This window comes from Cavia porcellus, unplaced genomic scaffold (assembly GCF_034190915.1).
Source record: "Cavia porcellus strain 051 isolate PalLab524CR breed Dunkin Hartley unplaced genomic scaffold, mCavPor4.1 scaffold_21, whole genome shotgun sequence".
Classification (NCBI taxonomy): domain Eukaryota; kingdom Metazoa; phylum Chordata; class Mammalia; order Rodentia; family Caviidae; genus Cavia; species Cavia porcellus.
Genome location: NW_026947504.1, coordinates 28,222,611 through 28,250,596, shown reverse-complemented (window position 1 = coordinate 28,250,596; position 27,986 = coordinate 28,222,611). Strand labels below are relative to the sequence as shown.

The following is a 27,986-nucleotide window of genomic DNA, read 5'->3' as shown; positions in this document are numbered from 1 at the left end:
GCCATTCTAGACTAAATGATAAGACCATCAAAAGAAAGAAGAAGAGCAGAAGCAAAAAAAAATTTGGGGCATAGTTAATTGGTAAATTGCTCCTTTTTTTTTTTCTGGTACCAGGGATCGAACTCATGACCCCCTGCTTAAAAAGCAGGCACTTAAGCCGCTGAGCTAAATCCCCAGCCCCTGGAACATAGTTATGAAGCACTTGCTAACACATTAGAGAGCCTGAGTTTGATCCCCAGTCCTGTAAAACAAAAAGGCACGGTGTTGTGGCCCATACCCATAATCCTAGTACTTAGGAGGCTGAGGCATGAAGAGCTCAAATGTAAAGCCAGCCTATACTACACAATGACTTAAGGTCAGCCAGAGGCTACATAGCTAGACCCTGTCTCCAAAAATAAGTCTGAAGGCGAAGTAAAAAAAAGAAGTTGTGTCATGTACAGGGACCAACTCTCCACAATGAATATAATCATTATGTATAGTAAACACATACTCATAAAGATACAACTTAATGGGCAGGGGATTTAGATTTAGCTCAGTGGCATAAGTGCCTGTCTGGCAAGTGTGAGGTCATGAGTTCAATCTACAGTACAAAAAAAAAAAAAAAAGTCTACTTTGGATGGAAGTGTAGCTCTCTGGTAAATACAGAGGCAAGGTCTAGTACTCAGCACCAATGAATAAATATGTAAATAAATTATCTTTACTGTATTGCAATTGACAACAACAATGATGTTGGATTTCGATTATTCAACACCCCTTGACAGAACTTTCCAACGTCAGGAACTGTGAATGCTTTGATTAATCTCTATATTATAGGGCCCAACAAGACAAATGGTACACAGTAGTTAAGAAAAATTTACTGAATGGATCAAAAAATAAAGGCGGCACATGATGAATGAGAAATAAAGAGACAACAAAGGAATACAAGGACTGATCACTGTGTGGGGTCTTTGGTCGGTCACCTCACATCTATCTACCAACAGGCTTAGATTCTTATTTCCCGTGCTTTTCCTTCTCCAAGCCCACAATTCGTTCACTCATTAATAATCTGATAAACATGAAGAGTGCCTGCATGCTAGAGACTGCGAATCACTGTACCAGTACCAGTGAGGCAAAATTTGTGAAAATCACGTCTCTCAGGTTAAGGGGCCCATTCGGAGAAGGAAAGAGAATGCTTTGACCTCAATGGACACACGGGAAGTGTAATTAGGACACAGATGAGACATCGTCAGGGAATCACGGTCACAGACCCTCCCGAAGAGACTGATCCGATGCTGTGCGAGCCAGAGTGGGAATTCTCTGGGGAGGGAAGAAAGGAGTGTCCAGGACCTTAGAGCAAAAGTGCCAGGTACAGGGAACAAATTTGTTTCCCAAATTCGAGAGGCGACGGAAAATTCGTATTTACTGTGCAGTTATAGTGCACAGTAGAGAAATGATGCCACTCCGTAGGTCTGGAAGGTCTTTAAACCGCACACCTCCGAGCCGGGCAAGGCAGAGCACGCCGGTAGTCCTCAGGAGGCGAGGCAGGAAAATCGCCCCAAGTTTGAAGCTAGCCTGAACTACACAGCGAGCCCCAGCCAGCCTGGAATACACTACAACACACTATCACAAAAAAAAAAATTAAAAATGAAGCGCATTTTTGTGCCACCAAGATTTTATTGTGGAACAGATTCCGTTCTGGGAAACAATGGAAGGTGTGGCCGGAGAAACCTCACCAGACGCTCCACTTCAAGCCACACCCCGGAGCGCCCGCCCGCCTCCCGCCACCGGCAGCCCCACCCCAGGCCGCAGTCCGCACACAGGCCCGAGGCCAACTCGTGGGCTCGCCTCGCGCGAGCCGCTGTTCCACCTCCCGCGTCCCAGCCACGCACCGCCTCGGTCTTCATGTCGAGGATCCGCTCCACCTCGAATACGTCCTCCCCGTCTTCCTCGCTGTCCCCCGCGGTCTCCGCTGTTTTGGTGGCCGGGTCTTTCTCTTGGCCCACTGCTCCGACTCCTCCGACTTCACGCAACTCGGCGTTGCTGTCGGCATCTGATTCAGTCACTATGGACACAACTGCCCCTTCCGAAGCCGCCATCATGGGAGCCCATAGACGACAACCGTCTGCGACATACACCCCCCCAGCTCTTCCCGCGACGTCGGGCTCTAAAGGGCCTTGGCAGCGTGACGCTCTCAGAGGCAAACCAGCCAATGGGGGACTCGGAGCTCGGAATGACACGCACAGTAACCAGTCACTTAAGGAGGAGGTGACTCAGCGCGCCACAAACCCTTCCAGAAGAGGATGGGCTTCCGGAAGAGGATGGGCGGGTCCTGAGGCAAGGGAGCGGAAGAACGCCGCCCGGAGGAGGGCTGGAAGGAGTCGCTGTGCTGGCGCGGCAGGGCGGGGAGGGGCGGGTGCGCTGCTGAGCACGGTAGCGCTGTTTTAAGGCGGGCGAGTGGTCCTATCCTAAGTAGCCGTAGAGCTCCTATTTTTGAGCGTCGTTTAAAAATAAGAAAATTTAACAGACTGAAACAAATTTGTCTCCCAAATTCGAGAGCCGTTTCTTTATATTTTGACGTACGGCAGGCACCGTGTCCAGAGCCCTCCGGGCCTCACGTGGAGCGCCGTACCACAGCTTCCCTGACTCCGCGGGCGCGACCCGGCGTTGGTGTGGAGGGCCTCGCTCAGGGAGCCCGTTCCGCTCGTGGGAAAGGCCTTCGCGGATTCCATGGGGACCCGATCTGTTCGCACGGCAGTGTCCCAGTGACAGGCAGGGAGGGCTCCGCGGCAAGCGTACCTTCCCTCCCAAGCGGTCGGTTCTCCGCAGGCGTCCTCGGTGCCCACGAGGCTTGGACGGCGGGACCCCCACGCCTGTCTATTGCGTGGGTCGCAGCCTCTCGCGGTTCCTTGGGGTCGCTCGGGCCGCACTCTGCCCAGTTCCTCGACGCCGCGCAGTCTGGTGTCCCGCGTGCGCCGTACTGGGCCCGAGGGTCAAGGGGCGGTAAAAATAGGAGACTGGGCCCAAAGAACTGTTCCTGAACTACTCTTGCAGGGATGCAGCATCCAAAGGAATCCCTGTCCCCGCAAGGGAGCAAGGGAGCGGCTTCCAAGAGGAGGAGGCGCGTCCCCGACTCCACCTGCTCCTCCTGCCTCGGCAGTCCTCTTCCCAAGAGTCAAAAAGAAGCTGGATTGCCTGCTTCCAGCTATTCCCAATTAATAAACAGTACTTTCACCCTTCAAAGCAGCAAATACCCTATTCCTTCCTAAAAGGCTTCGTCTTTGTCTTTCACTGGGAGAATCAAAGTAGGATGGGTATTCTTGTTTGCTTCTTCAAAATTGCCACACCTCATCCTCCGTGGGACACTATGACGACCAGCAGTTGTAGTTTCAAGGACTACAAATTTTGCAAATTTTATAAACGAAGGCTCAGCTTTAAGAGAATGAAGGCGGCTTGCTGGCTAACTTTGACATGGACTTCTCTCCACCGATGTCTCGCTTTCCCATGCAGTGGACTGCATTGAAAGATGCTGTTTCACTGAAATCTGCAAATATAGACTGAAAGACATAGCATGGTTTTTGGTTTTTACTTTTTTTTTTTTTTTTTTTTTAGGACATTGTGTGTTTAAAATGTGGAAACATTTCAGATTATCAAGTAATTGTTCTCTGCAATTACTGGCTTCTTTCCTGCAATGATGTACCCTTCTGGGTATTTCACAGCCAGGCAGTTAACAGTATTAACAGACTACTCCACTGGTATAAACTCCCTAGTTTGGGGCAACTTTCCAGAAATAGGCTAGAGTACAGATGAAGATGTGTTAGACATCTCAGCAGAGGAATGTATTCGAGGAGTGAATTATATAATATTTTTATAATAACTTTCCTACTTAATGGTAGTGGATCAACTTTAAAATTGTTAGGGATAGGGCCAGGGATTTAGCTCAGTGGCACATGTGCCTGTCTGGCAAGCGCAAGGTCTTGAGTACAATGCCCGGTACACACAAAAAATCGTTAGTGATGATTTGCCAGTGATGTTTTTTTTAAAAAACCAGGGATCAAACTCACGACCTCTCAGCAGCCAGACCTTGTGCCTGCCAGGCTGACAGTTATGCCACTGAGCTAAATTCCTGACCCCAGTGATTTCTTTGTTATTATAGCTTTGTTTGGTTTTTGAACAAAAATGAGGCAGTGGTGATTTATTTATTTGCAGTGAAACTACCTCAATTTACTTTAAACCAATGGCATTTTTCTTCTATGCCCAATATACGTGTATGTCCACTTCAGGTAACATTCTTGAATAAAGGATGTTTTTACTGAGTCATATACATTAACCATAGGTACATTAGACTTAACTGAATATTAACAGAGTATTTAAAAAGAGCAATATTTTTTTAAAAATTAGATCATAAAAAAAAGAGCAGTGTAGCTGGATGTGGTGTAGTCACAGTACTTGGGAGACTGTGCCAAAAGAATTGCCTGGAGTCTTCTGGGAGAACATGGTGGACAGATAACAGCAGCTACGGAGGCTCTGAAAGACTCGGCTCAGAAGTCAGGAATGGTGCGGAGTAAGGAGACATAAGCCGGTGGAGATATGCTCTGCTGACCCAGGAACGAACTGGGCTGAGAGAAACCAACTTGGAATGCAGTCCTGGTGCTAGAACACGAACAGAAAAGCCTCAGTGTGGAGGCTGGAGCCCGCGCCATTGGAAGCCGCGACCTGGGTTTCCCGCCGTGGGGTGGCTGTGTCTACATTGGCTCGGCAGGGAGAGAGACGCGCGGAAGTTCTGAGAATGGGAATTGGTGAACGAAGTCGAAAACAGGACGGGCGGAAGCCATGCACTGACTTGTGGTGAGGTGTGAGAGAGAAACTATCACTCTACCATAGTTTGACTCCAACGGAGGACATTCTGGGACTGGGCAGACTTGTGGGAGCAGGGCGCTGTGGCAACTCCAGCCACATATTTCCCTCTCAAGCGGAATTGGTGAGAAGTGCCTAGCCTACATGACGCTGCTGGCGGACCCAGTAGGCTAGCCCAACCCAGATCCCAGAGCCTGAGGGTGACCTGGAGGGGTGGGCCCCGCATAGGCTGCCTGGTCTGGAACTTCCTGGTGTGCTGCGGTGGGCAGGAACACCTAGCCAGGGCAATTCAATCAGGCTGTGGCTGACAGGGAGGGAAGCTGGGCCTCCTATATAAGCTTGCATATATAAGGAACAAAGAATATGGAAAGAGGCAGCAACAAGAAAGGCTCCTCGGGCCCCTACTCCTGAGAAACAGGTAATAGCGGACACCGCACCAATAGACATAAAGCGCCATCTAGAGAGCCTCATAGATCAGTTCAGGAATGAAGTTATTAATGACCTGAAGCTAGAAGTAAGCAGAATAGTTAGAGAAATACTAAGCACCACCCAAGAAAAAACGAATGGTGGAATGGAAGAACAGAAAAAGAGGGTTTTTGTTTTTTTGTTTTTGTCTTTTTGAGATAGAGTTTCACTGCAATTCACTGTACTCACTTCATAGCCGAGGCTGGCCTTGAATTTGCAGCAATCCTGCTGCCTCAGCCCCCTGAATGCTAAGATTACAGGTGTGTGTCACCACGCCTAGTTTATTGTATGATTCTTATGTAGGTTGTTGTTGTATTTACATTCTTGTAAAGTGCCATAACTGGCCCATTCATGTTTAACTGTGTTAGGTCATGGTTACATAATTGTATCCTGCTGTGAGACAAGCAGGATTATATCCTCAGGTGTCCTTAGACACCCTGAGCTTTGAAGCAATCTGAGTGGTTCCCCACAATCCCACATGCCATTTAAGCCTCTCCAATTTATAAGAACTGGATTTCAAGTCAGATAACATGCACTGAGGAGACCATGACTTTTCAGCATTTAAAATGACTGACTTGTTTAAAATTATGGCATAATAAAATTGTTGCTGTTCCTCCCTCCATTACCCATTTCAGAAACTTGGAGCCACTTTATTTCTCCAACAACAAACTCTAATCCTTACCAGTGGCAGTATTTAGTTTACAGAAACTCAGATGCTTAGATGTAAGCTACAACATGTCAGTGATTACAATAGAAATAGGATTGCTTCAAAACCTGCAACATTTGCATATCACTGAGGACAAAGTGGACATGCTACCAAAAAATTGTTTAATATGTCAAGATGAGGACTTTGAATTGGACAAAACTGCATCACTTCCCTTCCAGAAAAAAATTGGTCAGCTCTGCCAGGTCACTCAAGCTGGTGTTGAAGGTAAACTGTGTGACTCACTTGCCAACTCAGCTTGGCTACTGGACATTGCTCAAGAAAAGTGAGCTTGTTGTAGAAGATCACCTTTTTGACACTTGCAACTGGAAGTCAAAGAAGCACTGAATCAAGACAGAAAAGTTCCCTTTGCAATTTTTTTTTTTTTGTCTTTTTGAGACAGGGTTTCAGACTGGCCTTGAACTCACTTCGTAGCCCAGGCTGGCCTCAAACTTACAGCAGTCTTTCTGCCTCAGCCTCCCAAGGGCTGGAAGTACAGGCATGTGCCACCACACCTGGCTTCTGAAACGAACTTTGAACAAGTTATGTGACCTAAGGACCAGTTACCCCATTTATAAATGCAGATGTCAATAGAACTTCCCTATAAGATTACTGAAAAGTTTGCAGGAGTCCTTGCAATGGTCCCTGATAGTTATATTTGAAGAAGTATAATTTTGAAGAAGTAATTGTTAAAAAAGAAAAAATCAACTGGAGTTTGTTGTAAATTCATTTTTATAAGAACAAAAGTATTTTGGAATATTAACTGTAATTTGAGCACTTCAGTAGATAACACAAAACTCAAGTCATGTATGACTAGAAGATTCAATTTTAGCAAGTATGGACTTCATACTTTTGCCAAAAGTAAATGCACACACTCTTATGAGTACCTTTGGTAATATAATCTCCTTGCCAGAGAGCAAAGTAAGAACCATTGAGAGCACAGTCAGAAGCCATCTCTCTGTTATTGGACCTGAGAAGCCAGCCCTGCAGGCTCCTACAGCATGGGTGAGTAGTTGCTCAAAACTTCAGTGTGTGCAGATGTTACTGCACCAAGGCTGGGCCAGTTCATATGCCTTTTATCAAAGTCGAACTGCTCTTAAGCCCTGAAATTTGTTACTTACTATGTGTACACAATACAATTGTGAACTTCCGTAAATAGGATAGTTCATAATTACTTCTAAATAAATGAGGAAAAAAGACAAACACAACATAAAGCATTGCCAATAGTTCCAATATGGAGTATTTCTTTTCCGCATTTAGAATTGGCTTGACATGTGAAGTCACATTGGCTTGTGACTACACACATAAAAAAACACACATTGCAACATTAACTGGCAAAGGGGAACATGTATTACTTTTAGAACCTTCTGTATCAAAATACAACAGACCTGATGGCTTAAACAATAGAAATTTATTTGCTCACAGTTCTGAAGAAGTCCGAGGTCAAGGACACAGCAGCCATGGTTTTTCCTGAGGCCGCTCTTCTAGGCTTGCAGGCAGCTGCTTTCTTGCCGTGCCCTCCCCTGTGATCTTTCTTGCCTGCACCTAAACCCGTGTCTTATGCTTTTTTTTCTTGAAAAGGCATTGGTCCTGTTGAAATAGTGCCACACACAAGGACTTCATTTTACTTGTGTGGCTTCTGAGAAGGCTCTACAATCACACTGAGGTCCAGGGGTTAAGATTGCAGCACGGGAATTACAGATGTGAGGGTTACACTTCCACCCAAAAGGAAACTCAATTCACAGAGCAGCAGGCGTCCTCCTTGAGACTGACTGCTGGATTGTGCCCCCAGACTAATAAAAGGTGGAGTCTTCTCCCATGGAGGGTAACCAAGCTTTTTCTAACTATGATAGCCCATGTAAGAACAGACCATATGGGGCTGGGGATTTAGCTCAGCGGCATAAGCACCTGCCTTACAAGCAGGCAGTTGTGAGTTCAATCCCCGGTACCAATAAAAAGGAAAAAGACAACAACAACAACAACAACAGAAGAACAGACCATATATTTCACCATCTGTTTGAGCAGCTGAGAGAAAATGGTGGCCGCAGAATAACTTGTGATCATTATCTGAATGGTTCTATGGAGAAGGTAGTCTTTCCTGTGAAAACATAGCGGCTAAAGTGCCCACACTGCATTCTCAGTAGAGATGTGCATATCCTGTCTCTACATCTGGTGGCCAGCTGTCCTCTTACCACAAGTGACTTGGAGCTGTATCAGTTGCCCACCTCTGAACTTAGCTCTCTGTTTCTCAAAATAGACCACTCTGAAAAAATGACAGCCCATGCAGGTGTTCAAAAGAGTCAATTTTGATTATTGCACTAAATAGTACTAAAATTATTAGAAAAGTATTTTTACATTGATGTAGTTAATTTAGAGAATAATGACTGCTAAATAAGTCTATCTTTGCTTAAACCTAATAAAGACTGGTTTAAAAGTATAGGCTGGAGCCAGGCATGGTGGCACAGTCCTGTAATTGTAGCATTCAGGGGGCTGAGACAGGAGGATCATTGCAAGTTCGAGAACAGCCTGGGCTACAAAATGAGCCCAAGACCAGCCTGAACTGCATAGTGGGACCCTGTCTCAAAAAGACAAAAAAAAAAAAAAAAAAAAAAAAAAAAAAAGTACAGACTGGTTTGTGTTGCAATGGAAATGGGAAAGATATTTAAGGTAGTGCTCACAGCTGAATGATCAGATTTAATTGGCTATAACAACTCAAATGATGCCCTTGGTGTTCTCAGTGAAAAGCTACAGCTCAGCACTGCTTTACAACCCCCAGGTGTTCAGAATTTGCAGGGTGATGCCAAGAAAGCAGTTGACGGTAGGAGGAGCTCATTTGCAAAAGTCTGAAGTTCTTTTAATAACCCTGTAGAGGGCCAGGATTTAGCTCAATGGCATAAGCACCCACCTGGCATGTGTGAGGTCATGAGTTCAACCCCTGGTACCAAAAAAAAAAAAAAAAAAAAACCCAACTTTGTAGAACAGTATAACAAATTGCTAGCATCCAATGTGAAACTGAAACTATTGTCTGCAAGTAACAAGAGTCCTTCTGAAAGAACTCTAGTTTCATTTAGGCGGGAAAGGATCTCAAAGCAGCACATCTATGAAATACAGTTTAATAAAATCTTTGTTTTTATGGCATGCTTAGTCTCTTATAAATGCATTTGCCTGATTCATTCATTAATGTTTACTGAGGACTGACTGGATGTAGTATATCAACATACAGTATCAGTCTGTGGGCATGTTAAGGATAGAGGATTTGAAAACTAAATAAAAGAATTAGTCACCATATTGATCTTACTCCAAAGTAAAGAGCTGACTGTGGCAGTGGACATTGAGCTGGCTCCAAGGAAGGGTAGCATGGCTAAGGGGCACTGTTCATAATGGCCACAAGCAACAAGAGCTTAAAAGATAAAAAGGATAAAAAGAGAAAAGTACACCTCTTTTTTCCCTTATATTGTATGTCAGCTCCCCTCCCCTGGGTGGGTGCAGCACTCACACCACCAATCCCAGCCCTAGACTACCAACCAATCACAAATGCTAGACTTAGCTGCCTCTATGATGCATGAGGCTTGGGGGGCCATACAAACACAAACCATAACATTCCATCCCTGGACCTGCAAAGACTCATGCACAACCTTTATGCATAAGACATCTCCAAGAGTTGCCAAAGTCCTAACAGATTCAGCATTGCTAAGAAGTTTGTCTCAAGTCTCTTTTGAGATCTAAGACAAACTCTTAGCTCTGACTCCCTGTACAAATGAAAACAAAGTTAAACACTTTAAACATTTAATGGCACAAGATAAACATCATCATTTCAAAGGGTGCAAACATAATTCAAAGGATGGGAACAAAAAAAAGGCCAAAATCCAGCAGAGGAAATATTAAGTCCTGGAGTTTTATTTCTTCTTCTTTCTTCTTCTTCTCTCTCAGGGCTTTTATTTTTATGTCTGCTTTGCTCTCTCCTTGAAGGTGTTTTTAGATAACCTATGTTCAGGTTTTTTATTGCACCTTTGGCTTTACATTTACATTGTCCTTTTAGGGACACACTACCTGGCCTCCCAGGCCTGCTGAAATTGGAGTGAAAGACTTTTGAATCTCAAAACTCATGTATTTTTTTTTTGTGTGTCTTTTTCCTTTTTATTGGTACCGGGGATCGAACTCACGACTGCCTGCTTGCAATGCAGGCGCTTATGCCGCTGAGCTAAATCCCCAGCCCCTAAACTCATGTATTTTTTATGTGCCTAATGCCATGTGGATGTCACCAAGGTCTGCTGCCAGTGGAGCAGTAGCCAGGCTTTTTTTCCCCTTGGCTGGAGGGGTCAGGTACCTGGATTTCTGAGCACTCTGAATGTGATTGTGAGGTGCTGGGAGCATTGAATCTGGAAATTGACCATACAGGCAGGGCTGTGGCATGGCCAGAGCATGACTATCCCAAAAACAAAGGGCACCTGAGACAAGTCATATGAAGAAGTTGCTACAGCCCAGAAAAACACCAAACCCCTAGACAATCCAAGCAATGGTTGCTAGGCAGAGGGGCTGAAACCAACATCATCCTTCCCTGTATGTAAATAAACACGCTGCAGTGGCTAAGCAGTTCCTCTCTCTCATCAGGAGGATAAAGGCTCCTCCTGACCCCCGCTTTGTCTCTTTTTTATTTTCTCATCTTCTCATCCTCTCACAGTCTTTCACTCCAAGGACCTCAAGAGCCACATGGGTCATGGCATGTCGATGTTGCTCCCGGCCGGCAGGAAGGACACACGACAAAGTCTGGCAGTGGACAACCTTTTCTTTTATTTTCTCTCCGTACAGCCTGCCCTGGGATCGCTCCCAGCCGAAGCCTCCTCTGGTCCGCTCCCCGCGGCTCCTTCCGTGCTTCGCTCCGAAGCCTCTACCGGTCCGCTCTCCGCGGCTCCTTCCAGGCTTCTTCTGCTTCTTCTGCTTCTTCTTCTTTTCTTGGCGGGAGAGGCACTCACTTTTATAGGGTTCAGTTGTTGCTAGGCAGACTATCTTACAGGGCGGGTTGTGAAGCAGGAGATCTTACAGGGCGGGTTGTTTACCAAGCAGGAGATAAGCGCCATCTTAGCACACTCGATGGGAGGGGTAATCTAGCTCAGGCTTTGCTCTTTCCTACAGGCCTCACGTCCGCCAAGTAAGGCGACCGGGCTTGGGGCTGCGGCTCCCAACAATGGCAGTGAGGAACAAATTTTTATGTCACTGTCATTTTGGAACCTGGTGCAGCTGGTGCCACTTTGGAACCTCATGTGGTCTTCATCATCATTTTTGAACATGGTGCTCTATAGCCTTTTCCTCCAAGCAAAGTCTTTTACTTTTGCAGTTTTGGGGCTGCAAAGTGTGAAAACCTATTGTTCTCTGTGATGCCGCCAGGCCATGTTTTTTATTTTTGATTTTTTTTTCAGCAATGGAGATCTCAGTTTTATTTTTACATTCCGCAGCTTTACTCAAGCCTTTTATTATTATTATTATTTTTTTTTTTTGTCAAACAATATTGTAAGTCATCCTGCTGGGCTCTTTGCTCTTGGTTCACAACCTAAATCTGGCTAAAAGCCCTGATAATAACTATGCCATGGCCTCAACATTTCACTGGCTTGAAATTCTCTTTGCCAGATTAATTAGTCCACCATCTTTAATCTTAATCTCAAGCAAAGTCTTTGGACATGAGCAAAGTACAGACAAACTTTTTGTCAGGCTATTACATATGGAAATCTGGAGTCCAGTACCCATTGCAGTCCTTTTTAGCAGAAACTTCCTGAGTCTGGTCTTTACTTGTTTTCTGGTCTTCTGAGCTCTGACCAGACTCTCCCATACAGAACAGCCTTAGTTGTTTTAGGGCTATTCTTTTAGGCAACATCTCTGAGCATTTTAAAACTCTTTTCACAAGCCATTTCTAAAGGTTATTGAACCACATAGTCAGATATAGTCACAGCAATGATCTCACTTCTGGTACCATGTTTTATCGTGGTTACTTTTCTCTAATTGTTGAGACAAAATGTCTGATGTGTAAAATAAAGGAATGAAAGGTTTATTTAGCTTATAGTTTTTGGAGGTGTTAGTCTATATTTAGCTGCCTCCAAGGCAGGATGGCATGACTAAAGGGCACTGTTCATGGCAGCCACAAGCAACAAGAGCAAAGTGGGTGAAAAGGGAAAAGCATGCCTTCTTTTCTCCCTTATATTGTATGCCAACTACGTATCCCTGGGTGTAAGCAGCACTTAAACCACCAATCCAGCACTAGACAACAAACCAATCACAAATGCTAGACTCAGTTGCCACAATGACTGCATGAGGCTTGGGGGGCCATCCAAATACAATCATAATAGCATGTACTGAAAAATCACATTCTACCCCATAAATATGCATTACTAATATGTGTCAGCTAAAATTTTTAAAAATATATTACCAAGCCATTTAGGAATAAACTAAGTAATATACTATGTCTTGACACCCTTTGATATGACCTTCAGGCCTGGGCTTTCGTATGTAATGGGTTCATCAGTTGTTGAAGCTACGTGGCCAAGAGATGAAAGTGTGCTAAGTTCTTAGATACTGTTCTTTTTTTTTTGTCTTTTTCATTTTTATTGGTACGGGGGATCAAACTCACGACTGCCTGCTTGTAAAGCAGGTGCTTATGCTGCTGAGCTAAATCCCCAGCCCGATAATGTTCTTTTTTTTTTTTTTTTGTCTTTTTCCTTTTTATTGGTATCAGGGATCAAACTCACGACTGCCTGCTTGCAAGGCAGGCACTTATGCCGCTGAGCTAAATCTCCAGCCCCCCCCATACTGTTCTTTTAATGGAACTGTCATCACAATCTGTGAATTGACTATATTTTTTAATATACATATTTTGCAAACAAGACGACTAGCTTCGGAAAGATTGAGGTATGAAGACTTACAAGCTCTTTGTATGTTGTCAGTGTAAGGCTTTGTGCTAGGCTCCTTATCTCAGAGCTTAGGACACTACTTTATAGTGCCCTCCTGCCTTGGGTGAAGGTATGAAGGATTGTATCACAGCGGTAATCTCGGGCTCAACCCTGTATGGGAGCTGTTAGCACAGTTTCTCTGTTTCGTGCAGGGAGCGGCATATCTCACTGCTGCCACCTTATCTCGCCCTCCTGTGGGCCTCTGCCGCATCTGCCTACATTTCCCATGATCCTCATGTCTGCCTACATTACCCATAATCCTCTCCTGTTTACATCATATATCTGGATGTGAGGATGACCTATTAGATAGCGCTCCGTGCCCTCTTCCTGCCCCGTTGGCCCACCTCTACCCTATATAAGTTGTCGCCATTTTCAGAATAAACAAGACTTGATTGGAACCTTTCATCTTGTCTCCATCTCTCTCTCCTCTTGCCCAGCCCCCTATCTCCGTCCCCTCTCCAGGCGAGGCCCACAGACTGATCCACGGGCTGGATCAGTTTAGCAATTCTTGAATTTATGAAGAAGGAGAAGCACCTGATGATGCTGAAACTCACTGCCTTGCAGAGGAGAAGCTGGAAGGCCCTTCCTTCCATCTCTTCCACCTCATTATGCATGTGGAGTGTAATTTTGAAAATCACCTGGGCTACAGGTCATAACGTATATACTGGAATGTTAAACAGCCAGTTAAGATTTAGAATATGGTAAAAAGATACAAAGTACTTGTTATGGATTAAGAACTGGTGGTCAATTTAACGCCAGCTGTATTATATCAGCATGGCACTGAGCAAAGATGCTCCACCTGGGGAAAGTTGCCAGAATAAATAGGTGGAGAATAAGGGTGTTGAGGCATTAATGCGTTGTTGCATGAAGGTATTGTGGGTTCTCCTACGAGTTGCTGTTTGAGCCATTGATTATCCTGGAGAAGCTTTGGTCCTCATATCAAGCATTGCTTCCTGGCTCTGGAGGGGAAGATGTGTGCTGCCTGGTCTTCAGGATGAACTCGTTGTGTTGGCTTCCTGGGATGTACCCAACTGTGCTTGTTGTTGGAGGAGCTCAGGGCCTCTGTGTCACTGAGGATGGCTGTGGTGCCTTTAGGACAGCCCCAGTTTTTGTTGTGAGTGTGACTTCCCAGCTCCAGCATAGAACCCTCATCCCACCAGCTCAGTTCCTTCACCCCGCTGGCATAGACTTTCTGGCTTCCACTGCTGACCTTTGGGCTTTCCCAGCATGGATCCGTAAAAGAGACTGGCATGAGTCCTTCTTGTAGGCTCTGGACCTCCAGTTGGACTCATGGGAGGCATTGTCATGAGCTCTGGGTTTTCATCTGGACTCATGTAGGACATTGTGGTGGGATTTAGGCCCTTGACTAAATATTCTATGTCTTTGGTGTTGCGAATAGATTTTCTGCATTTTCTTGTGTTGACTCCCAGTGGCCATTAAAAAATATTATAAACTCCAGGTCTTGATTCTAATTGTTCTCTGTGCAATCCCTGACTACAACAGTACTATACAGTACAACATGGAATAAACATAGGGATAAGGTATAAGCATAGAAAGTAGAGGATGTTTGCCTTCAAAGAAACAATAATATTTTGTGTTTTTAAAATCTTGTTTTGTAGTTCAGGTGCCCTTGAACTCACCATGTAGCCCATTCTAGCCTCAAACTTGGGGCAATCTTCCTGCCTCAGTCTCCTGTGAATGCTGGAATTATAGGTGTGCACTGCCACACTAAGTGTAGCCAGGACCTTTACAAGGAGCTGTATTGGGCTGGGGATTTAGCTCAGTGGCATAAGCACCTGCCTTGCAAGCAGGCGGTTGTGAGTTCGATCCCCGGTACCAATAAAAATGAAAAAGACAAAAAACAAACAAAAAAAACAAGGAGCTGTATTATATCGACCTCTGGTTTCTTTCTTTTGAAACAGTATCTCACTATGTAGTTCTGGCCAACCTTGAACTTCTGGGGAGATTCTCCTGTCTCAGCCTTGCAAGTACTGGCATGGATTTACAGGTGTGCATCACCATGCCCAGGCATCCCCAGTTCTTTTAAAAATTTGAGACAAGTTCTCACTAAATTACTAAGTTGTCCAGGCAGGATTTGTACAATCTTCCTGTCTCAGCCTTTCATGTACCTGGGATTTTAGGCATGTGACACCTTACCTAGCTAATTACGCTTACCAAGAATAATTTTTGAAGTAGAAAGCAAAACACACTTTGGGGCTCAAAGTGGTGGGAAATGTCTGGAATTATCTTTAACCATTTGTAATTTTTTCAATCATTACTCCAACTGTTACAAATGGCACTTCATTTGATTTCTTTAGAGGTTTTAGTTGGCTCACTGTTTTTAGACAAACACAAAGCTAGAGCTACAATTTAAAAGCAGTAACTTAAAGGCAGTAACTTTTTCTTTTTCTCTTTTCTTTTTAATTCTTTTTTTTTTTTTTTTTTCTTGAGACAGGATTTAGCTCTGTTGTTCAGACTGGGCCTTGAATTTATTTATGTAGTCCAGGCTGGCCTCCAGCTCACAGGGATTCTTCTGGCTCAACCTCCCAAGTGCTGGGATTATAGGAATGCACCATCACATCCCACAAAGTTGTAACTTCCTAAGGGACCTTGTCTGCACCTCTGAAAAAGTGCATTGGAAAAACAACAAACCCTTCAAATCTATACTAGTGCTCAAAATATTTTCAGTTTTAAATTTTTATTAGTACATGTTGGTAGTATATGATAACATTCATTGTGGGGAGTTAGCATGTGAACTCAACCTCTTTAATTCCAAAACAGTTTTAACTCTGCCAAACCAATGACTAGCCATCTGAGAAAAGATGGTTAATGACTTTCTGGTGTGATGCATTCATTCATTCTTTCTTTTGTTTTGAGAGTCTTGGTATGTAGCTCAGGATGGCCTTGAATTGGAGGCCATTCCTCCTGCCTCATCTTCCCAAGTGCAGAGATTTCAGGGGCACATCACCATGCCCAGCCCTGGAGTGATTTCACATTATCCAGCAGTGTGACCAGTCCTCTCCCATTCAAAAAAACCAAAAAACAAAAAACACTTGGAATGTTCAGTAAACTGAATCCAGCCAAAGCGAAAAGCAAAGATCAGAACAATAAAACTTCGCTAAAGTGGGTATTCAGGTTAGATTGTTTGGCCAGGGAGCTCGGCTTTTCCAAGGGAACTCCCCGAACCTTCGTAGGTGTCAAAAGCCCTAGCGTCCGTTATCTAGGGAAATTAGATCTCCTAAAATCCTTAGCTTCCGCAGCATCTCCCGCTCCAGGGAGCCCAGTACCGCGCTTTGGCCTAAAATCGGTGCGGAGTCCTTTCCCTAGGCAACGTCTGTCGCGGGGCATGACGGTAGTTGTAGTTTATATTGGGCCCAGGGTGGCCGTGCACAAACGCAGAGGGGACAGCAGGAACCACATTTCCCTGGAGTCCTCGGGACGAGTAGAGCGGGGCCTTCTGGGGGTGGGGCCTTCCGGGGCGGGGCCTTCTGGGGGCCAGGTTCCGTTCGCCAGGCAGATTCTGGCGGCTCATTCGTAAACGCTAGGGCGACGTATCCGCAGGCTGTAGTGGAAACCTTGGCGCAGGCTTACCGAACTGGTAAATCCTGGGCGAGAGGTGCAGAAGAGCTGGAGGGCGGGTGGTGCGGCGGGGTTCCGGCTCCGCGTGTGCGGGTTGCGGGGCGCGGGGCGCGGGGCGGGGTGGCGTTGAGATGTCCGAAGCGCGGGAAGCGGCCGCTCGGCTCTGAGGCGCCTGGGACTCGCGCTCGGGACTGTGTCGTTCTGTGCCTGAGGTGCAGGGCCGAGGGTGGCCTCGCTCAGGGTCGTCTGGGCTCCTCTGCGGAGGCCGAGCGGGCCGTGGCTTGTCGCCTGCTCGCGTCCGGCAGATCCCCTCGGAGACTGTCGGGTCCGAGGATAGCCAGGAGTTTGCCATCCGCGTCCACTTTACTCCTCCGCCAACGCCCGCCTTTTCCTTTCTCTTGCTTTAAAGAACCTTCACACAGCAGGCTTCGGAGGTTTTTTCCTCTTCCTTTTCGCTCGCTCTCGTTCTTTCTCTCTCTCTTTTTCTTTTCGAGGGTCTTACTGTGCAGATTAGGTCAGCTTTTGCCTCACTTTGTAGCCCGGGCTGGCCTGGAAGTCGCAGCGATCCCGAATGCTGACATTACTGGTGTTCAAAACCACACCTGACCGGAGGTTTCCATACTAGAAAACAAAACAAAACAGAACAAAACAGGTTTCTTAGCCAGGTGTAGTGGCGCATACTTGTAATCTTAATGCCAGCACTTGAATTCACTGTGTAGCCCAGGTGGGCCTTGAACTTCCGTGCGATGTCCTGCCTTGGCCTCCCCAGTGCTGGGATCACAGGTGTGCAGCACCACACCAGGCTTTTTTTGACGTTTCCTATGTTAAAAAATGGCCTTGTAGTTTATCTCCTTTTAAAATTTGGGTTTTAATGTTAAGTGAAATATAGTTTAAATATCACATTGTTTCTCCTGCATGAGAAAGCCAGAGTGAAAATAAAGAACAGAATGAAGGGTAGATAGTAAGAAGCACGGATGTTTTCTGTGAACAGAGTTTTTATTTTTTGGTACTGGGGATTGAACTCTTGACCTCAGGCTTACTAGGCAGGTGCTTATGTGCAACAGCTAAATTACTGGCCCCTGTGAAGAGTTTTTTTTGATACTGGGAATCGAACTGAGGTACTTGAATTTGCCAAGCATGCACTTACTCTGCTGAGCTATATTCCTAGCCCCTTGAATAGGTTTAATTTTAATGTCATTTGCTCAATCTCCTGCTTTTTCATTGACTCTGATGAATCTTAAGTTATTATTTAAAAAAAATTTTTTTTTAAAATTGGTACCGGGGATCAAACTCACGACCACGCGCTTGCAAGGCGGGCGCTTATGCCACTGAGCTAAATCCTCAAGTTACTATTTTTAAGAAGTCTTTGTTTTCACAGTCACTAACCACAATCCTGTTTTGTGTGTCTGAGATTCTGTTCTCTCATTGGCTCATTCTGCTGTGTATACTTTCAGTGGTAATTTTATTTCCTGTGTATCTATGAATATGTTTTATGGATTTAATTTCTTTTCTATGTTGGGGATTCGTGGTTTCCATCATTTTCCTAAGCTCTTGTATTTTTTGTTTTTACTTTTTATCTGTATCTGCTCTAGATTCACTAATCATGTGTTTCATTATGGTTACTATCTGTGTAGTTATCAGAGAAATTATTTCTGATTTGATTTTTTCATGGAATCTTGTTGATCTGGTTTTTTTTCATTGTTAGCACTTCAGAGAGGCCAGCTGGGTGGCTTTTTGCCTTTGTTGAGCTGGAAGTCTGGGGTTGCATCTTGTTTTAAGTGTTGTCTCATTTTTATTTATTTTATTTTATTTTTTAGTTTGACTGCTGGGTTGATGCTTATAAATTGCCTATGATGAGTAGCTTTATTGCTAATGTGTCCAACCCTTAGGAAATGACTGCTTCTCAGAGATGTCTTCCACGTGTAGCTGGCTTTTGGGTTATGAGTCTATTGCAAGATCTTAACTCTTCAATTTATTGAGAAGGGAAAATTGCTGCCTTTTTGCCCCAGCTTCTGATTCTTTGGCACTGGCTTATAGTAATTTTAGTTAACCATTAGGAAATCCCTGTCTTGGTATACTAGGAAGATAAGTGATTATAACAGCTAGGTCACTTTGGCTAAAATGGTGCAATTGTCAATAACAATAGCGTCAGATAATCAGCCCCTGCACTATGCTGCATTCACTGGTCCATTCCCTTGGTGTGTTTCTCCGTGGTGGTCTCCAGTAATCACTTTTTTTTGTCCTGGAAATGATAATCAGGACATTGTGCTAGCAAGGCTGGCACTGTGCCTGGTCTCTGCGGGTTTAAGCTGCCCCTCCTACGTGGTGAGTCCAGAGTCAGGGAGAAAGCGTGGATGCCACCACCCTCTTCTTTTTTTTTGGTACCAGGATCTTGTATGTATTGCCAGTCCTGTCAGTACTGCTTATGCTCTTGAGCTATATCCCCGGGCTTCACTTCCCTCTGTAAGTTTTTCTTTTTGCTCTCCCACAGTTCTTGTTTCAGTTCTTGCTTCAGATTCTTCTGGGTGCCAGGGCCCTCTTCCCTCCTTGTTTTCCTCATGTTGGTGTTTGTTGTCTGGGCACCAAGTCCTGGAGAGGCTCTTTCTCTGGTGCTCACCACCTCTCCAGTGTAACCTTAGTAATTCAGTTCAGGTTTGCAAAGCCCTGCGTTTTATTGTTCAGTTTCCAAAACTGTACAACACTTGGAACTATCTTTGGCTTTGGCAATGGCTCTGTAAGTGGTGACTTTTATTGGGATCAAGTGAGTGAAATGCTTACTGAAGAATGATTCCTGGGAGCTCTAAGAATGAAGCAAAAGTCTCCTTAACTTCATCATGTATTTTGAAAAATAGGTGAAGATTTATTTATTTAGGTTTTTTGAGACTCTGTCTTACTTCCTAGGTCAGGTTGAACTTTTGACTATTTTATTTTGAAGCTGTTTTCCTTTCAGTCTCAGTGGATGCATTACTGGTGTATTGGAAAGCTGTTGTTTTTATTTTAATATTATATCCTGCTGATTTATTTTAAACTTAATTTTACTAAGTATTTATCCAGTTCTTTCTAACTGCTAGGCATTGTTCCATGATGCTAGGCAATGGAAAATATATAGTTATCTTCCAGGCATTTCACAGCTTGGCTGGTAGAGTATGCATATAAAATTGAAATACCACTAAGACTTGAGATAAACAATAAATTAGTGATGTTCCGGACTGAGTGAGTGAGATGGGTGGTGGGAGGAAGGGTAGGGAAGCAGTGTAAAGCTGCAGATTGGTACTGCTTAGTGATGGCTGCAGCCTTTTTTGCCAAGGTTTGGAGAAAATAGATTCCATAATTGGGCAAAGAAAGAAGAAAACACTTAGTGTAAAATGGAACATGGATAGTACAATTTTTTTTTTAATTGATTAAGTTGGAAGGTGTCTTAGACTCCATTTACTTAACCTATCTAGCACTTGTATATCATTAAAGATTGAATGATTAGATTAGAAGTGATCTTAGGTTTTTTTTAAAATTTTTTTTATCGGTACCCGGGATTGAACTCACAACCGCCTGCTTACAAGGCAGGTGCTTATGCCGCTGAGCTAAATCCCCAGCCCCCGTCGTTTTCCTTCTTTTATCAGTACCGGGGATCGAACTCACGACTGCCTGCTTGTAAGGCAGGAGCTTATGCCACTGAGCTAAATCCCCAGCCCCAATCTTAGGTTTTTGATTACTCAGTTTGGATACTTGGTGACAGAAACCCAAACCAACCATTTGGATTAATACCCAGCTACTTTGCTGGTTAAGGTCTTTTGTATATTTAATTTTTTGATTCTTTGTTTTATCACACGGGGTCTCGTGATATAGTTCAGGTGGCTTTGAATTCACTACAGACTCCAGGATGGCCTTAATCTCATAGCCATCCTCCTGCCTCAGCCTCCAAACTGCTGAGATTACAAGTGTGCTGTGTATTTACTTTTTACTATTAATGAAATTTTTGTCCTCAGTTGAGGTTTGGGCTAGTTTTGGATATTAGAATATCAAAATAATACTTTTTGTGTTACAGGTATTGGAAAACAATAGCTGTTTTGGCTTTTCCACCATTTAAATATCTATGTTTGTCTTCTGACTGCAATGTTTCTGATGCCAACCTCTTCAGAACTAAACAGTGGGCAGAACTTTCTAACCCAATGGATGACCAATCCTTCTCGTGCTGGAGTCATATTAAATCGTGGATTTCCTATTTTGGAAGCAGATGAAGAGAAGCAAACAGCTACAAATACTTCTACTTTTCTTAGTAAAACTACACGTTTTTCAAATAGTTTCAGCTTTAGTAGTGAAGAAGATTCACTTCATGAAGAACTGAAGTTGGAATCTAGCAGTCCTCATAAATTACAGTCACAAAAATCAGAAGCCAGTGGAATTTTGCCTTTAATTAAAAAGAAACCACAAATAGTGGCATGTCAGAACACCCCTGGAAATCAGAAAGACAACAAAAGTGACTTTATGCCCAGTTTTGATGGTGATTTTAAAGATGTGTTTTATAAAGATCCACTTTTTAAAAAGCTTGAACAGGTATAATAGGATCTGGCCTAAAACATAGTAGCATGATTGAAGATGCTATGGGATTGTAAGTCTCTTATTTCTGACCACCTGTTTTTTTCTTTTACTCTGAAAGCCTCAAAATACCAGATTTTACTTTTTTTAGTGTGAAACATCAAAATGTATTTAATATGTAAGGTATAACATTTAACATGGTTTCATGTCTTTTAAGTCACTACCTCATTTGAGAAAATTAGATTAGAAATGGTTGATCAAATAAGAGGAGAAAAAAGAGTTGACAATGTCTTTATAGCTACCCTTTGGTAAGACTGAAAGGTTTCATATGACTTTCCTTTTTCTGGTTGAGATAGCTGATACCATTTCCTCAGAAGAAACTGGATTGTAGGGATTCAGTGCAGACTTAGTTACTGAGGATCCTCCTGAAACTTCATAGGAGGTGGAGAGATTAAGATAAATGTAAGGAACAGGGATCTCTGAAGTAGAAAGTTAGTTTAATGAGTATAATTTTATATTTAAAAAGCTGAAGGAAGTACAGCAGAGGAAGCAGGAACAACTGAGGAGGCAACAGTCAGAGCAGCTGCAGAGGTTTTTGGAAGAGCAAGAGAAGCTGCTTACCGTGGTGTCTGGACAGCGTGTGCTTCCAGGTATGTTTGCTTTGCCCTTTGGTTAGTGTAAGAGAAAGTTACCTACATACCTTTAATGGTCTGCTGTTATTTCTAGCATTTCTGTATCATATTTGGCAAATTCCAGTATCTTCAGGGCCTGTCATATAAGTGTGACGTGGTCATGGTATAATATGAGTTTGGCACATAGAACCTGAGTGTGTGCCAGGGCCTGAGCTATGCTTCCAGCTAGCATTTGTTATCAGCAAAGTCAGGCTTCATGGTACATGCATGTAATCCCAGTCATTAAAGAGACTGAGGAAGGAAAAATTGCAAGTTTGAGGCCAGCGTAGGCAACTTAGTGAGAACTGTCTCAAAAGTAAAAACACTTGGGGCTGGGGATTTAGCTCAGCGGCATAAGCGCCTGCCTTGTAAGCAGGCAGTTGTGAGTTCGATCCCTAGTACCGATAAAAACGAAAAAGACAAAAAAAAAAAAAAAAAAAAAAAAAAAAGTAAAAACACTTAAGATGGACATGGTACACATGCCTGTAGTCCCAGCACTCTGGGAGGTGAAAGCAGGAGGATCCTTGTGAGTTTGGCGCACTCTGGGAGGTTAAAGCAGGAGGATCCTTGTGAGTTTGGGCTACAAGATGAGCTCAAGACCAGCCTGAACTGCATAGGGAGACCCTGTCTCAAAAAGACCCTCTTAAAAAAAGTTTAGAAAGGGCTGGAAGTGTAGTTCATTGCTTTAAACCCCCAGTACCACAAAATAAAAGCCCAATAAAATAAAAGGCACATTTTCTTAGAGCTACTGGGTATCTAGCCTGAGGAATAAAAATTTGAGGGACATAAAGGTAAAAAGCCACTGTTCAATTGAAGAACCAGACCTAGAATGTTGGCTGGGTAGGAGACGGCAGCTTCTGTTGTGTGCTGTGTTGGTTAACAGAATCAAGTGCTTATCAGGGAAGACATGTGATTTGAAAGTGATTTGAAACTTTTGTTTTTTTTTTTTTTTTGAGAAAAACCTCTTGCTATATAATTCACACTGGCATTGCGCTCATTGTATAGCCCAGTCTGGCCTTGAACTCCCAAAGATCCTCTGGCCTCATCCTTCTGCATGCTGCAATCACAGGTGTGTGTCACTGTGCTTAGCTACAAAGACATTTTATATTACCAGTCTTTATTGGATTCACTGGTATGTACTGTAGTGGGAATATTTTCTATTTTGTTTAATTGTGTCATTTAAGAAAAAGTTGTGACCTGTTGCATCTGATGATGAATTGCAGATGAATTATGTCTACCCATTTAAAAAGTGAACTAGAATATTTGCTTCTTTGTGCTGCTTTTAAGAGGCAACACTTTAAGAAAGTGCTTATTTTGTTTAGAGGCCTTGCTGCAAGTTGAGAATACAGACATTTGGATTGTATGTAGCTCAGTGGCAGTGCTTACCTGCCATGTGTGAGGCCTGGGTTCCATCTCTAGTACTGAGGGAAGAGACAAGACCTTGGCAAATGAGTGTGCAGAGTGAACTGGGTGGGAGAAGGGTGGAGTGGTGGTGAGAAATTGTAACAAATGAACAGTGGTGCTGAATGTTTATTTTGAAGCATAGCAGATGTATTTCAAAAGTTGGGGAGTTTGTGGTTTCCTTATGGAATGTGTAAAATAAATGAAGATTGTTTAAATCATGGGTACCCAACTCCTGCTTAGGACGTGGGCCACATAGCAGGAGGACAGCTGTGGGGCCATGAAGCTTTGTCTGTTTGCAGCCACTCTCCTTGTCAGGTCCACTGCAGCCTTAGATGCTCATTAGGAGCACGCACCCTACTGTGAGCTGTGCATGTGAGGAATCAGGTTCCCAGCTGCTTATGAGAATGTGATCCTGAAGCCATTCTATCTTACCCTGCCCTCCACCCTTTTGGCCAGAAAGTTGGGAGACTGCTGATCTAAACAACAGCCTGTGATAGTTTTGACGCTAGAAATAGTGCTATAGTAGTAATAGGGTAGCAGATTTCAGAGTTATAATATGGTTGGAGAATTGGCCTCATTTAGTTATGGAGTACTTGGCTTTAGGGCACTGGTTTCAAATTTTTTTTTTCCCCAAATCCATTTTATTTTAAGGATAAAAAGGAAGAAGAAGAGAAAAAACTACAACAAAATTTCAAAACAATTGGTGCATCAGTGGTACATACATTGTACATTGTCATCCCCAAATTGTTCTCCCAGAGCACAAGACATCTACATTAAGTTATCCAAATAATACCAGCACAATTCTTTCTTTTCAGTGAACTCAGAGAAATCAGTAGTATAACCGTCTTAACTATTTTTATATACATACACATACACATATGTTTTTCTTTCAGCTTTTCACACTAATGAAACATGTTTGCACATGTGTGTCTTATTCCATTAATAAGTATGTTCTCAAGTTGCATCTAATTATCTGTAAGTCTCCAGTCTATCCTTTTTTGTGGCTGCGTAGTACTCCATCATATAAAAATACCACATCTTTTTTATCCATTCCTCAGTCAGTAGGCATTTAGGTTGTTTCCAAGAGCTGGGTATTACAAACTGTGCTGCTATAAACACGGGTACACCTATGTTACAGTGGTATGATGTTTTTAATTCTTTTTGGAAGATGTCCAGAAAAGGAATAACAGGATCAAATGGGACTTAATCCTAGTTTCCTGAGGAATCTCCAGACTGACCTCCACAGTGGCTGCGCTAGTCTGCATTCCCAGTAACAGTGGAGAAGTGTTCCTTTTTCCCCACAGACACTCCAGCATTTGTTATTGCTTGATTTCTTGATAATATCCATTCTTTCTGGGATGAGGTGGAACCTCAGTGTTTTTTTAATTTGCATCTCTCCGGTGAGCAGAGATGTTGAACATTTTCCACATATATATTTGCTGTTTGTATTCCTTCATGAGAAGGGTATATTCATCTCAGATGCCTGTTTTGAATTGGGTCTTTAAATCTGGGAGGACTGAATTTTTTGTTTGAATTTTTTTTTTTTTTTGGTGCCAGGGGTGGAACTCACAACCTTGTGCTTGCCAGGTGGGCACTTATACCGCTGAGCTAAACCCCGTTTGAATTCGTGATAGTAATCCTTTGTCTGAGGAACAGCTGGCAAACATTTTTTTCCACGTTATGGGTTGTCTCTTCACTCTGTTGTTGGTGGTTTCTCTTGCTTTTCACTAGAGTGAGATCTCACTTGTTGATTCTTTGTGGTAGTTCCTGTGCAGTTAGGGTTTTGTTTGTAAAATCTTTGCTACACTGATGTTTTCAAGATATGTCCTATCTTCCAGCAGATTGAATGTTTCTGTTTTAAGATCTTTGATCTATTCTGATTTAACTTAGTTATGTGGTGAGAGAGATGGGTCCACTTTTAATCTTTTGCATGTGTGGAGCCAGTTTTTCCAGCATCATTTGTTAAAGAGGCCATCTTTCTTCCAATGAATGTGTTCAGCACCTTTGTCAAAGATAAGGTAACTTAGTATATCTGGAGTAGTTTCTGCATCTTCTAATCTGCTCCATTGGTCTTCAGGTCTGGGTGTTTTGTGTATGTGTGTGTGTGTGTGTGTGTGTGTGTGTGTGTACTGTACTGTTTTTATCATAGTAGCTTGAAAGTGTAATTTCAAGTCAGGGACTGTTTTGCCCCATGCCTGGCTTTGTTACTCACGATTGCTTTTGCTAGATCACTTCTGGATCCAGATGAATTTTAGGATTTTTTTTCCCTAGTTCTGTGAGATATGCTGTTGGAATTTTGATTGGGATTGCACTGAATCTGTGTAACAGTTTTGGAAGCATGGCCATTTTCACTATATTGGTTTTTCCAAACCAAGAGCCATTTCTCTCCATTTTCTAATAACCTCTTCAATCTCCCTTTTCAGAGTACTATAGTTTTTTTTTTTGTACCCGGGGTCGAACTCCTGACCGCCTGCTTGCAAGGCAGGTGCTTACGCTGCTGAGCTAAATCTCCAGCCCCAAGAGTACTATAGTTTTCAATGTAGAGGTCTTTTACTTCCTTTGTTAGATTGATTCCTAGGTATTTCATTTTTTGGATGCTGTTGTGAAAGGTGTTGTTTCCCTGATTTCTCACTCATTGAGTTTGTTATTCGTGAACAAGAAGACTATTGATTTTTGAGTGGTTGACTTCGTTTTTGTTTGTCTTTTTCCTTTTTATCAGTACTGGGGATCGAACCCCTTGCAAGGCAGGTGCTTATGCCGCTGAGCTAAATCTCCAGCCCCATGAGTGGTTGACTTTGTAACCAGCTACACTGATGAATTTGGTTATTAAATCTACTAGTTTTTTAGTGAAGTTTTTGGGGTCTTCTGTGTAGCGTATCATATTAACTGCAAATAACGATAGTTTAATTTTCTTTCCTATCTTTATTGCTTTTATTTCTCTGTTTTGTTAATTGTTCCTGCTAAAGTTTCCAGGACTATGGTGAATAAGAGTGAAGACAGTGGACATCTTGTCTTATTCCTGATTTTATAGTGAAAGCTTTTAATTTTTGTTCATTTAGTATGATGTTGGCTTTTGGCTTGTCCAAGATGGTTTTTATCAGATTGAGGTGAAGACCATCTATTCCAATTTTTTGTAGGGTTTTTATCATAAATGGGTGGTGAACTTTGTCAAAAGCTTTTTCTGCATCTATTGAGATGATCATATGATTTTTGTCGTTGGTTTTGTTAATATGGTGTATTGCCAAATTTTTTAGTCTCAGACTCCTTAGTATTCTTAAAAAAATTATTGTTATTATTTATTTATTTTTTTGGTGCCAGAGATCTCATGACCTTACACTTGCTAAGCAAATGCTTGTGCCGCTGAGGTAAACCCCTGGCCCCTCTTAAAAATTACTGAAGACCCTAAAGAACTGTAGTAGATGCTATATTTATCAACAAGTTATTCTACTAGAAATTAAAAGTAAGATGTTTAAAAACTCAGTAGAAATAATGCACTAGTTGCATGCATAAAATAAGATTTTGAATGAAAAATTGTTCCTAGTGCAAAAAAAATGAGGAAGATATTATTTTATACTTTAGTTTTTTCATTTTTTAGACAGATTCTCACTGTGTTGTACAGGCTACTCTTGAAATCACTGTGTTGCCCAGGCTGGGCTTCACCTTGCAATGATCCTCCTGCCTCAGTCTCCCAAGTGCTGGGATTATAGGCATGCGTCACCATGCTCAGCTAGAATTATTTTTAACTTCTGGTTTAAAAGAACTCAGTAGATAGATTCTCATACCTACTTTTATATTCAGCTTATCTTGAATTATCTTGGTTTGGTTAAATTATGTGAAAAAATTTAAGCAAAACTAGAAATATTTTATTTTACTTTTTCAGTACTAGGGATAAAACCCAGAACCTCATCCATGCTCTACCAACAAGGTACATTCCCAGCTTTCTTTTTGCCTCTTGTGCAGTATAAGCATGATCAAAGTCAGGCTTTTGCGCTCCAGAGGTGTCGGTGTCGCTCCCGGCCGGCAGGAAGAACACGCAACAATATCTGGCGGTGGTCAGGCTTTTCTTTATTCTCTCCTTATACAGTCTGCCCCAAAGCCTCTACCGGTCCGCTCTCCGCGGCTCCTTCCGTGCTTCTTTCTCTACAGTCTGTCCCGAAGCCTCTACCGGTCCGCTCTCCGCGGCTCCTTCCGTGCTTCTTCTCTACAGTCTGTCCCGAAGCCTCTACCGGTCCGCTCTCCGCGGCTCCTTCCGTGCTTCTTCTCTCGTGGCGGGAGAGGCACTCACTTTTATAGGGTCACAGTGGCCAATCAGTTCAAAGCGCGCGATGCGGGCTGATTGGCTAACATCAGTTGTTGCTAGGCAGACTATCTTACAGAGCGGGTTGTTTACCAAGCAGGAAGCAGGAGATAAGCGCCATCTTAGCACACTCGATGGGAGGGGTAATCTAGCTCAGGCTTTGCTCTTTCTTACAGGCCTCACGTCCGCCAAGTAAGGCGACCGGGCTCGGCCGCGGCTCCCAACACAGAGGCAAACACTTTTTTACTGAGTTACATCAGAATTTTTATTTTCTGTCGAAACAGGGCCTTGAATTTATCATCCTCTCTGCCTTAGTCTGTTGAGTAGGTGGAACTACAGGCAAAGAGTATTTTAATAGTCTTTCAGGTAGTCATGATTATTATCCTTTGCTATTGTATTTTAACTGTACAAGTGATAATTTATTTATGGTGTTAGGGCTTCTTGCATCCCCTCATCCTCCCTACATTTGGCTATTTCTTAGTGGTTACTGTTAGGCAGTTTAAAATTTGAAAACGTATTAATTTTTTTACCCTATTAAAATGTTTAACATTGAATGACTTGAC

The 27,986-nt window shown here is 43.1% G+C and overlaps 2 protein-coding genes across 7 annotated transcripts in view; one reads left to right on the top strand and one right to left on the bottom strand.

Moving 5' to 3' along the window:
* Mphosph8 (M-phase phosphoprotein 8) overlaps positions 1 to 2,316 on the bottom strand; it is a 39,354-nt gene extending 37,038 nt beyond the window's left edge. Inside the window, exon 1 of the mRNA XM_003477384.5 lies at positions 1,869 to 2,316. Coding sequence (XP_003477432.1) covers positions 1,869 to 2,078 — 210 coding nt within the window. The 5' untranslated portion in view covers positions 2,079 to 2,316. The remainder of the gene's footprint in view (positions 1 to 1,868) is intronic.
* Positions 2,317 to 16,416: 14,100 nt separating this feature from the next.
* Cenpj (centromere protein J) overlaps positions 16,417 to 27,986 on the top strand; it is a 59,762-nt gene continuing 48,192 nt past the window's right edge. For all 6 annotated transcript variants that reach the window (XR_010041709.1, XM_013141165.3, XM_063232468.1 and 3 more), the window contains exons 1-3: positions 16,417 to 16,537; positions 20,561 to 21,069; positions 21,578 to 21,701. Coding sequence is in view for 5 of the 6 variants with exons in the window: in XM_013141165.3 (XP_012996619.1) it covers positions 20,629 to 21,069; positions 21,578 to 21,701 (565 nt within the window). In the remaining variant the exon portion in view is untranslated. The remainder of the gene's footprint in view (positions 16,538 to 20,560; positions 21,070 to 21,577; positions 21,702 to 27,986) is intronic.